At 55.4% G+C, this 12,666-nt stretch overlaps 1 protein-coding gene across 2 annotated transcripts in view; it reads right to left on the reverse strand.

Moving 5' to 3' along the window:
* VSTM4 (V-set and transmembrane domain containing 4) overlaps positions 1-12,666 on the reverse strand; it is a 93,895-nt gene that overhangs the window by 64,556 nt on the left and 16,673 nt on the right. For both annotated transcript variants that reach the window (XM_054728920.1, XM_054728921.1), the window contains exon 3: positions 1,664-1,729. In XM_054728920.1, coding sequence (XP_054584895.1) covers positions 1,664-1,729 — 66 coding nt within the window. The remainder of the gene's footprint in view (positions 1-1,663; positions 1,730-12,666) is intronic.

Here is a 12,666-nt window from a genome sequence, read left to right on the forward strand (position 1 = left end):
AGTCCTGGCCATAGAAGCATGGGCGAAAGTCGACCGCTTTTCCTGCTGCTAGGAGTCAAGTCACTTTCATGTTTGCTAATGAACAGACACTCACTGAAGGAAAGGCCAAGGGAGGAAATTGGAGATTATTTGGCTAGAGGTCATAAATAAAGACAAAGGCCGCTACAAAACATGCAGAAGCAAAGCAGGGGAAACAAAGAGCCACTGTTGGAGCGAAGTGCGGCCAGAGAAACAGTGTCTGTGACTTCGAAAGGCAACAACAAACCCTAGTGGCCTACCTGAGTGACACCTGTGGTTGGCAAACAAGGTTCATGATTATGGTTGTATTTTCCCAAAAGGAAAAATGCTTTTGAAAAAAAGTCTTTATCGACTTTAGAGGGAGAGGGAGGGGAAGGGGGATGGGGGAGGGGGAGGGGGAGGGAGAGGGAGAGGGAGAGGGAGAGGGAGAGGGAGAGGGAGAGGGAGAGGGAGAGGGAGAGGGAGAGGGAGAAACACCGGCCTGACCCACTGCTTTTATCTAGCTCCCACTGCTGTCCCTGGGGCAAGCTCTGCTCCCATCACACCTGAGGAGTGACCTGAAGGGGATGGTGAGGCCCCAAGGCACAATCTCCCGGGATCCTTGTGACAAGGTCACTCTCACCCCCCCACGCCCTGCCCACACTGGAGGTGACCCCTCACTACGTCCCCATCACCTCTTAGCGGCACTCGGTTTAGCGCTGACCAGAGCCCTGCCTGGGAGCTGACAGGTACATTCCCTCATCGTTTACGGTCCAAGTCCTCACTCTGTGACCATCTCTGTGGCCCTCCTTCCTGCAAGGCCAGGTTCTTAGGCCTTGGCAGGCGTGGCATTAGGGGCCGGACAATCTTCGCTGCGGGAAGCCGGCCTGTGCATTGTAGGCTGATTGGCAGCATCCTTGGCCTCTACCCAAGAGATGCCAGTAGCACCAAAATGCTAGCTGTGGTAACCAAAACTACACCCACCTGTTGGCCAACGTCCCTGGAGGCCAAGCTGCCTCCTGCTGAGATCCTGCTCCCAGGCTCCAGGGGGAGCTGCCTCGGAACCACCGAGTTTCTGGTCCTGAGAGCGAGGGCAGTGCCCACCAAAGTGCACCCGTCAGGGCTCCCCGGAGCCGCTGGTCTGTGTGCTGCGAGGGTGAGGCCAGCCCGGGAGCCACTGCTCGAAGGCCTGGCTGTGCGGGAAGCATCTGGGCTCTCCAGCCCTTGCCACGCGTCAGAACCTCTGCCAATGGGCGCAGGCACCAGTGCTTCTAACGGCCCCTGCCATTCAAATGGGTTGAAAACCACTTGCTTAAGATGTCAGCTGTTTCCGGAACCCCGGACTCCCTGTGAATCTGAGGAGGAACTAGTCACAGTGGATGCATTGGCCATTTTTGTGTTACTTGAAGATAATATCACATGAGAGTAGGAATTCTGGAGCAAAACAAAGCCCCAAATTATGCAGACTGGAGCGTTCACCTCTACGTTTTCTAAACCCTTGGGCACCACCAGAAATTCCCCTCCACTCTTGAGTAAGTTTAGGGCAAGAAAATAACTTGATATTGTGGCAAATCTCAGAAGTTAAGGTCCTTTCTTCCTAGTCTACTCCTTTCCTCGCACCTCAAGGTGAGGTAGATCGTATAATAAAACAGAACGCAAGCTTTACCTGCAAAAAATGCCCACGTCCCCGTCTTCTCAAAGGATGCGTCTTCAGCAGCTTTGAGGGGAATCACTGCAAGACAAAAGGACACAGCACAGCGTGAGTGGAGCAGCTACGAGCCCAGCCCGCCCTGAACCCCGAAAAACCAGGCCGGACGGCCCCCTGCACCTTCGCCTGTGCAGACCACGGTGACCTGCCACAACGCACGGGCCACAGAGAGGTGCCAGGACGCATGCATAACCACTGAGCAATGCTGTCTGTTTAAAAGCCAATAAACGGCAAAGCTGGGACGCACTTCAGTGGAAGCCTCACTGCCCCATATTCTTGAAAATAGATTCCCCAATGGGGATTCCGAGAACCAGCACAGCACTGACTTCACCATTTGGCATCTCAAGACAGAGAAGCCCGAGGTCACGCAGTGACTGGGGTCCGTGCTCTGAGCCCCATCTTCTGTGCAGGACGCCCGCGCTCGGAGCAGTAGGACCTAGGGTTGGGTTGAGTCACCCTGTCTGCTTTCAGCCGCTGACTTTGCTGGGCCTGCTCTGGACAGGCATGGAACGGAGCTGAGTTACACTATTAAATCTGAACATCGGACTAAATTAAAGAGTCTGAACCACAGAAAGTCCCATGCATACGGGTAATACTATCTATAATAATAAAAGCGTAATATGCTAATTAGACCAGACATCCTTCCGGACGTCCTTCCTGATGACCTTCCAGACGAAGCCCGGGCTGTGAGGGAAGCCCAGGTCCCGGGTGCCTGCCGGCAGCCAGAGGGAAGCCGGTGCCAGAGGGAAGCCGGTGCCGGCAGCTGGGGGAAGGAAGGCCTACTCTTGTACGAATTTCATGCATTGGGCCTCTAGTCATAAACAAAAATCTAAAAATTAACCCAACCAAAAAACGCAAGGTGCCAGGGAACTAAAATATTGTCCAGTAGAATTTTCGGAGGTGATGGACATGCTCTCCGTGCTGCACGCACAGTCCACCGGGCAGAGAAGCGGAATTTGTGACTGTATTTCCTTTCCATCAACTTAACTTTAACAGCATTGTGGTCCATGGCCACCACACTGAAGAGCTCTGGAGAAGATATCTAGGACCTGAATAAAAAGAATCTATCTATCACCTATGTATCACCTATCAATAACCTATCTATCACCTATCTAACATCTATCATCTATCTATGTTGTCTTTCAGAGAACAAGTAGGATAGCTGAAATGTGCAGAGATAATGTGTAATTATGTAATACAAATGTACTTATGGAATAAACATGTCATTAGCAAAGCTAAAATGCAGCTTTTGCCAGCTTTTCTAATTGTTCTCAGAGGAGGGCCGGGTGGGCTGTAAGTTAGCCTATTGTTCTGGAGAAGAACTCCTCTCCCATCAGCACCTGCATCCCCTGACACCAGAGCCGTATCTCCCACCTGCATGTCCCCATCCCTGGGCACACGCCTGGCAGCTGGCAGGGGCCGAGTAAATAAACTATCTTTCCTTCTAACGGCCCCACCAAGCCCAGGTGTGGACTCAGGCGGCACTTGGTCCTGCACTCTATTAGATACGTCAGACCATTTGTCTACCATCCTTCTTGCCTCGTTTGCTCCACCCACAGCCTCTGCACTCGCTGACTGTGAGAGCAAACAATCAGCCTCCCCCCTTCAAGAACTGACACTAAGAAAGCGTACATGTGGCTGCTGTGGACCCTAAGGCTGGGAGAAACCGTGGACTTTGGGCAGGCAGCTGTGTGTGGAAAACGGGCAAGCAGAACAGAATACAGACCCTGCCCAGGAAAGGAGGGAGTGAGAGGACCTACGGGGCTGAGAGACTTGATCCTGACGGCACCTTGCATCCCCAGAGGGCTGATGTGTTGTCTTTGCTATCCTTGCATCTCAGGAGCTCCGTGCCCTTCTCTCTCCTGAATTAGCGTGCATGGGTTTTCACAGCTTCACGCCCGCTGCAGGTGGCTCCAGGACCAGCGGTGGGTGCCATGTGGGCTGGTCGGGAGTGCAGGACCACTCGGTGCCAGCCCAGGTCTGCTGGACAGCAACTGCTCTCAACCCAGAGTCCCTGGTGAATCGCACGCATTTACAGCTTGAGATGAATGGACGTAGACTGGGTTGAAATGCTAAGTTTCCATTTGCTGGTTGTGTGACTTTGGGCGAGTCACTTAACTGCCGGTGCCTCAGTTCCTCACGTGTATGCAGGGATAACCAGGAGCCCCCACCTCAGGGTAGCGTGGGCAGCACAGGGGTTAGTACATGTGACATGCTCAGAACAGCGCCGGAGACCTCGGGAGCCTTCTGTGTTCATGAGGACACCAGGGCTCCAAGGCAGGGACTTTCCGTTTACCCCCTCATTCCCACACCTGCCCGCCTGCCCCGTGCCGTCAGCCCTCGGCCTCGAGGGTGACTCTTCAGCTGTTCAAATGGCCATGGACGGCGCTCCCTGTCCTTACGGCTCAATGTCTGCACCCCAAACAGGCTGGACCATTCTAGCAAAGCCAAGTGCCTTTAGATCATTGTTTATTCATCTCTCTTCTTTTTCTCTTTTCAAAAATTATGGACCCCTGATTTAGTCCAACTGTAATTCCCTTTGCCTTACCTGGGACCGGAGGCCGGTACCCCTCGTTGGCGTGTGGGGACAGGTGCTGCAAGCGAGCTGGAATTTGTCCTAGATACGTGATAGATAGGTGATAGATAGGTGATAGATAGCTGCTTTATGGGATTGCACAGCAACTGATCAACACCATGGCCTGAGTCTTACCTGTTCCGACAAGAAAGAAAATCTTCACCTAAACTCAGCAGAGTTCCCGAGATTTTCCCAAGGTTCCGCATAACAACCTCGGTCCATTGTCAAGCCCCTCGTCTGAGTCCACCAATCACGAGGGCACACGGAGGGCGGGAGGGGGATCCAGCCAGGCCAGGGCACATGGAGGGCGGGAGGGGGATCCAGCCAGGCCGGCATGACGGCAGGGCTTGGTAGCAGCAGGGCTCAGTATCAGACAAGCAGTGGCCCACCTCCCTCTGCGGTGCAGCGGCGCAAGGCGGGGAGGAGGTGGTGCGACAGGTCAGGGCAGCAGAAGGGAGCTGTTGGCCTCAGCATCAAGCCCTTTCCTCCACGCAGTTGTACCAGGAACTGAGCGGTCACTTGGTTTTGTCTCACTCCACGTAGGGAGCACGTGGGCTCAGGGTGGAGAGGGGAGTGAAGGGCACTCCGGAGCTCACCATCACTGGCCTCCTGACCACTCTGCTGTTCCCTGCAGACCCCGCACCAGGGGGCCCAGCACCCTGCCCTCCAGGCGGCGGCCTAGGTGTCTGAGCTGCAGACCTGGCACCCAGGGGCCCCAGCACCCTGACCTCCGGGGCTGCGGCCCAGGTGACTGAACTGCAGACCCGGCACCCAGGGGGCCCAGCACCCTGCCCTCCGGGGTGGCGGCCCAGGTGTCTGAGCTGCAGACCCGGCACCCAGGGGGCCCAGCACCCTGCCCTCCAGGCGGCGGCCCAGGTGACTGAGCTGCCGACCGGGCACCCAGGGGGCCAGCACCCTGCCCTCCGGGCGGCGGCCCAGGTGTCTGAGCTGCAGACCGGGCACCAAGGGGGCCAGCACCCTGCCCTCCGGGCGGCGGCCCAGGTGACTGAGCTGCAGGCGTCCTCGGCACGTCCTCTCCCCGAGAGCAGGACGTGCTGTGACAGACACCAGGCCTTGCCTCCTTTGGAAAGAGCTGCTGAAAAGTGGCTCGGGATCAAACAGCCTGGGAGAATGCCGTGCAGAGGTCCCGGGACGCACAGATCCTATCAGCCTGGCGTCTGGAGGCAGCAGGCCCGTGAGGGCAGCCATCGCTCTGCGGTGTGAAACGGGAGCCTTCGCTCCTAAGTGGAACAGGATGCTGACTCCCCGGGAGGAGTTTCACAGGCTGTGGCGACGGTCCGTCCGGCCCCTTCCTGGGCTCCGGCGCAGTGAGATACGGACACCTTCCCGGACCTGCGGCGAGGGACTGAAAGCACCCAGAGGACAGATGGCTGACGCCGTGCAGAGGCCCCTCTCCTGTGCTCTCTCCCACCTGCTCACCCGAATAAAGGATCCGACCACCAAAGACGCTCACATTGCATCTACGGGTCACATCCGAGGGAAGGGGCACTTTCCGACCCAGAAAGCTTTGCAGGGTGCAGGCGTCGGGGAAAGGGTGTGCAGGGGGCCCTGGCACAGAGGATGTGGGCTACAGAGGCAGAGGCACGTGCTGGGGGAGGCCTGGCGGGGGGGCACGCCTCCATGTGGCTCTGTCTGCTGCACCAGGCTGCTAAGTGCTCTCCAGATTCCCCAGACCTTGACGGTACAGGCCGTTGCTTCACTCCGCGCACAGAACCTCGCGTTTCTCAAGTCCAGTGGAAGGAGGATTCGCTGGGACTCTCGTACCACAGAGATTTCCGGGCGTCACGCTGAGCGGCTGGTGTGAGAATCCAATCCGGGGAGAGCTCAGCATCGCGTGGCAGGTGCACACCTTCACCAGAAGTCTGATCCGAGGCCCCTGCCCCACTCGGAAAGTGGGGATCGAGTCCACAGAGATGCGGGGGAGGGAATGCAAGTCTTGAGGAGTCAGCTGTGCCCCAATCTCCCTTCCGGCCTAGGGCAGCGTCCAGGACTGGAAACTAAACCAACCTCTTCAATTTAATCCAGGAAAACAAGACTAAGAACAAACCTTAGGACTAAGCCCGTCTCACAAGTGTGTTTACAAAGGAGCCGGTACAACATGGCCCCCGTCACTGAAGCCCCAGCAAAAGCCCACATCCTCCCGGTGCCATTGACATGTTCCTCCGAGCCGGCTCTGATGGGCAGCGGTGAGAAACGGAAACGCCCGAGCTCCATCTATTTCAAGTCGTTCTTTCCTTTTGCGTTCATGCTAGGACAAATTCTAAAATACAAACCCAAAGAGCAAACATAAAACGTATTAAACAGGCTTCCCACGGCAACAAGGCCGTTGGAAAAGCAATCAGCTGCAGCATACAAGGCCGTGCGACCCCGAACTGCGGCTAAGGAACTTTGAAACTCAGGGCTTGGTAACTGGCCCTCTCCAAGCACGACTCAAGGGTCGGTCTCTATTTTTGCTTGCGATTACCTTCCACACCTTGTTGCTATTAACTAAAACGGCATTTTACCAAAGGGTTTCGGTCACTCATTCATTCTTCCATCCGAAGGAACTGGAGTGCTCCGTGTGCTGTCAGCTGTGAGGGTGCGTGCAGGAAGAAGCCAGCACGGTCTCGGGAGGAAGCTCTCTGGCCAGCTCCACCGTGCCTACCGTTCCTTTTACCACCGGCCACCCTGGCCCTGACCGGCCACAAACACGCACCCAACTCCATCAAATCACCTGCAAATTCCTCTCCTCCCCAGTCCACACCTTCACTCAGGCTATTGGGCCTCCTGGTCAGCATGGCCCATGAGTGTCACCTGAAGCCCCAGCAAGAGCCCACACCCTCCCGGTGCCGTTGCCACGTTCCTCCCGAGAACATCCTGTCTCTCTTGCTCCCACGCCAGAGTGACCTTCGTGTGTGGCCCTTTCGCACTCTCGTTTTTCATTAGCCACCTCGATTCTGTCTGTCAGATCTATACCCACATCCACACGCGTCTCCTCCCCGACGGCGAGGCGGGGCCCCGGGAGAGTGGGAATCAATCGGGCAGATTACACATCTGCTTGGTTTACATTTTCAGTCTCTTCAATTCTTCCCTGACAGTGGCTGTGGGAGTGAGCGTGGGCACAGGGAAGAAATGCTTTAAGTGCGTTTAAATTACACTCCAGTTGTCGATTCGTTCCCTTTGAGCATCCGGACCTGTTGACACTTTAAATATCAAGATGTATGCTTGTTTAATTAAGAAGTAGCACTCAATGTTTAGTTAATCTCATCCCTAATTATCTCTCCCATGTCTCCGGAGAAAAAGGAATTATTTAATTTCTTCCACTGAAACTGGAAACATTGGTTCCCTGTGGTAGCACTCTGAGATCCAATTACTAGGTCCCCTCTAACTTTGTACTATACGTTCATCTTTGCCCCAAACGCCTCAGGTAACAGTTTTCCCCGTGCTTTGAGGACCCCTCACATTTACAGATTACGTAGATGATCGTAAGTCAACCACAGTTCGGCGTATTGAACAATGCTATTTGGGTTAGATGGAAAGCTGGCTTGCTAGCAGGAGCGAGCCTGTGCAATCTCTTCCATCACAGCTCTGTCACCGAGAGGAAGACAGCTCCATTTCCCAGCACAGACTGCATCTGAGTCTGGGGCGGCTGGGCTGACAGGCCACGGAGGGCGATTTCTTAATGACCTCTGGGGACTCGAAGCTGCTGATGCCCTAAGGCAGAAGCCAAAAATGAATGGCATGGCAAGGTCACTCCTGTGAACCCCGGAGGTTGTGCTTCCTGGTGAGAGGGGGGAGTGCCAGCCCTCAGGCGGAGTGCTGAAAACTGGCCCATCCAAACCCTCAGGGACAGCTGTGACCACGTGGCCCCGGGCCCTGTGCAGCCTGCCCCCCACCGGGAGCTCAGGCCCCTCTCAGACACTCCCGCAGACACCGCCCATCCCCACCAGCCGCCCTCTGGCTTAGAACAGGACCTGCACGTCCTGGAGGGACCAGGCCAGATCAGTGTCCGCGGAGGACACGTGTGGGCATCACAGGGTATCAGGCAGGTCGGAAAAGGCATACAGGCTGTGAGACCCCAGGGTGTGGGAGCAGGGGCCGCAAAGGGAGGCTGAGGGATCATTGAAGAGCAGAGACAACACACAACCAGAAGTGCCCGGGTGCGGGGACACGGACAGAGGCGGCGAGGGCATGTGGAGAGCAGCGGGACCCTTGTGTCCCGGTGATGGGAAGATGGCAGCTAATCTATGAACGGCACACACATGCACAGCAAGGGACCTGCCAACACTGAGTGTGGGGAGCAGACGCGCCTTAGCATCTACACGGACAACGGGCATCTCCCGAAAGTACCATTAATTAAAAAAAAAAAATTACCATAACTAGTGAAACATTATTTTGCACTTATTGGAGAGGTTTGGACCCCTACATATCAAATCTTCACCTCATTTCAAAAGTGACCTTGGGCCCAGCTGGTGTGGCTCAGTGGTTGAGCATCGACCCATGCACATCCCCAGGTTGTGGGCTTGATCCCCAGTGCAGGGAGTGCAGGAGGCAGCCGGTCAATGTTTCTCGTTGATGTTTCTCTCCCTCTCTCTCCCTTCCTCTCTTTCTAAAAGTCAATAAAAAAAAAAAATAAATAAATAAATAAATAAATAAAACAGAAAAAAACATATTTAAAAAAGAAAACTGACCTTGAAATTCACCCAAAAGAGAACAACTCACCTCAGTCTCTGGGGACGTATCATGCTTGCAGATTCTAGGACAGAAATCTATAATAATCTATAATAATAAAAGCGTAACATGCTAATTAGACCGGACGTCCTTCCTTCCGGACAAAGCCGCAGTGGGCGGGGACCGTGGCAGAGGAGGCAGAGGCCCCGGCCGCGGGGGCTGTGGGTGGGGGTCAGAGTCACGGCCCTTGCACGAATTTCATGCATCAGACCTCCAGTACTATATGAAATGGTGGGACCCCACTTTGTCAAAACAAAACCCGTAGCTACTTATTTTGGTTTAAGGCCATCAAGAACCAAGAACACTGGGACATTTCTGCACTAGTCTATCTATTATATCTTCAATCCAAACCCGGGACACCCCCAAAATAAACAAGTCACCCCTGAGAACAGGTCCTGTGAGCGACTTTGTCTCCTATTGGAAAATTCCCAAATGTCTGCTCACCCTCCCTCCATTTCCACCCCAAATGCCTTGTCCCCAGCACTAGCCCTGCTGTGCCTCAGCCATGGCTGCAGACACTCAGACCTCCCACCATTCCTGGGGCTGGTGGGTTCCCCTGCAGCTCACCTGCTCATGATGACTGAGCGACAAGGGGTGACCTTGGAATAGTTGTCACTGGAGCGGAGGCCACAGGGTTCCCGGGCAACTGCTGTGGAGGTAGATACGCCTCCTTCCCACCTAGAACCATGCTCCTCCGGACCACGTGCACACTGACCTCCTCCAGACCGCGTGCACACTGACCTCCTCCAGACCGCGTGCACACTGACCTCTTCTGGACCGCGTGCACACTGACCTCCTCTGATTGTGTGCACACTGACCTCCTCCAGACCGCGTGCACACTGACCTCCTCTGATTGTGTGCACACTGACCTCCTCCGGACCACATGCACACTGACCTCCTCCAGACCGCATGCACACTGACCTCCTCCAGACCGCGTGCACACTGACCTCCTCCAGACCGTGTGCACACTGACCTCCTTCAGACCGCGTGCACACTGACCTCCTCTGATTGTGTGCACACTGACCTCCTCCAGACCGCGTGCACACAGACCTCCTCTGATTGAGTGCACACTCACTTCTCTTAACTGTGTGCACATTCACCTTTCCGGACCACATGCACACTGACCTCCTCTGGACCACGTGCACACTGACCTCCTCTGATTGTGTGCACACTGACCTCCTCAGGACCACGTGCACACTGACCTCCTCAGGACCACGTGCACACTGACCTCCTCTGGACCGCGTGCACACTGACCTCCTCCAGACCACATGCACACTGACCTCCTCCAGACCGCGTGCACACTGACCTCCTCTGATTGTGTGCACACTGACCTCCTCCAGACCGCGTGCACACAGACCTCCTCTGATTGAGTGCACACTCACTTCTCTTAACTGTGTGCACATTCACCTTTCCGGACCACATGCACACTGACCTCCTCTGGACCACGTGCACACTGACCTCCTCTGATTGTGTGCACACTGACCTCCTCAGGACCACGTGCACACTGACCTCCTCAGGACCACGTGCACACTGACCTCCTCTGGACCGCGTGCACACTGACCTCCTCCAGACCGCGTGCACACTGACCTCCTCCAGACCACATGCACACTGACCTCCTCAGGACCACGTGCACACTGACCTCTAATTGCCCCGAACGTTGCTATTTCCCAAGACGCCATCCTTGGCCCCCACCCACTGGGGGTCTCACCCCCCCGCCCGGCTTCACCTGCCTGACTTACAAACCAGGGCCCAGCAGCCAGAGCAGACAGATCATCGCCTCCACGTGTCCATGTACCGCCCATCGTGCAGCATGGCCTGCCACCATGTCACTCTCAACCCTGAACCTCCCCTGCGGAGCGGCCCATTCTGCGCCGTCCCTCTGTCAGCTGTGGGCACCGCCCTGCACGTACTTACTGAGTTAGACCCCTGGAGTCACCCCAAATCTCTCTCCCTTGCCCACATCCAGTCACTTCTGAAGTCTTCTCATTTGACCTCATACTGTCTCTCCATTTCTACCTCTAAGTTTAGTCTTCCATGTTCAAGCCTGAACAACTACAAAGACACTCCCTCCTCACCCTCTAGTCTGCTCCCTCGACATCCATGTCCCAAGCAGCCAACAGAGGGATCCAGCAAAAGACTCTACATGCTTCCCAGACTTCCAGGGCCTAATGCAGGGATTCCTCAACCTCCCCAAGGATCCAATCACCTGGACTGCATGTTCCACATTCCAATTCCATCCCAGACCGACCAGTCTCTCCTGGCGAGGCCTGGGGGCCCTCCTGTCAGCAGTGGCCCTGGCGATGCTCACCAGTAGGCACAGTTGAGACTACTGCCCTACAAAGTCAAGTGTAAATCCCTTACATCGGGTCCCAGCTCCTCCACCACCAGGCCCGCCTCCTTCCCCTACTCACCTGGCAGCTCTCGCAGCCCCTGGCTCCCAGCGTAGGCTGCAGGGCCCTGACCCACTGCTGTAAGGCCTCGCTTCCCACTCCATGCCCCCTGAGTCCCAGTGTCAGCATAAGCACTGCCTTCTCCCTCATCCCAGGAGGACGGATCCCACAATGCCCGTTTGCTCCCTTAGCATTGCACTTGCACTCTAACATCATGTCTGTCTGTGTATCTGCCACCCCTGTGGGGAGATCCAGGCATGTGTCCCCACGTTTCCAGCATATGAGGCCGGGCGCAGAGCAGGCTCAACGGTGCCCACTGAGTGAAGCGGAGAGTGAGTCCACGCGGCACTGCTGAGCCCTGCCGCCAATATCCTCTCCGGCGAAATCTCCTCCCTGAGCCAGCGCAGCTCCTCGGCCGAACTTCCGTCTCCGAAGGCTGCCACTCATTTCCTTACCATGTTTCCCCTCTTCTGTAGTTTGAATCTAAATTCTGGAAATGAGGTTCCCAAAACGGACTGTGTCGTCTGCATTACAGTCTCACCAGCACAGGACACATGACACAGCCGCCTTCCTTCTCAGGGACACCAGGACCATTTGCAGGAGGACGGAAACGACCGCTGCCGGGCTGCCATATCGCATTGCAGACGCACATCTAATCCAGCGCCATCGTCGCCTAGTCCCTCCCAGGGACAGCCCGAGCCTCCCCTTGACGACCCAACAGGGCCCGCGGTCGTTTCCCCCAAACGTATTACTTTGCCATTTTCCAAATTGAATCTCATTCTGTTATTTCCTGCCTGTATTTCTTACCTCTCTGGATTCATTTTTATTATGTTTCACTCCTCGCTGACATTAAGAACATTTGCCAATTTTGTATTTTCTGTAAAGTTCATTAGGGTGCAGTGTGCTCCTTTTTCAATGTCATTGATAAAACAATTAAATGAAATCAAACCCCACACTGACCCCCTGGCTTCCTAGCAGTCTCTCCAGAGGCTCCAGCCGCGTGCCCCTTAGGACGCGCCGGTCCATTTCCTGCGCAGGCTGGCTTCTCGCTCGGCGACACCGCACGGCACAGCCAATGAGGAAACTGTAGCATTCGTTGGCCTTTCTTCTACTTCGTGTGATAACAGTGACACTGACAAGTCCATCTGGCACGGCGGGTTCTCTCAGATAAGCCAAGCCCCATGCCACTGTCATCCACAGCGTCAGATATTTTCATTCTTCACTGCTGCTCACTTCATTTTGTGCCAACCAGCACCAATCGCCTG

Source organism: Eptesicus fuscus, chromosome 17 (assembly GCF_027574615.1).
Source record: "Eptesicus fuscus isolate TK198812 chromosome 17, DD_ASM_mEF_20220401, whole genome shotgun sequence".
NCBI lineage: Eukaryota > Metazoa > Chordata > Mammalia > Chiroptera > Vespertilionidae > Eptesicus > Eptesicus fuscus.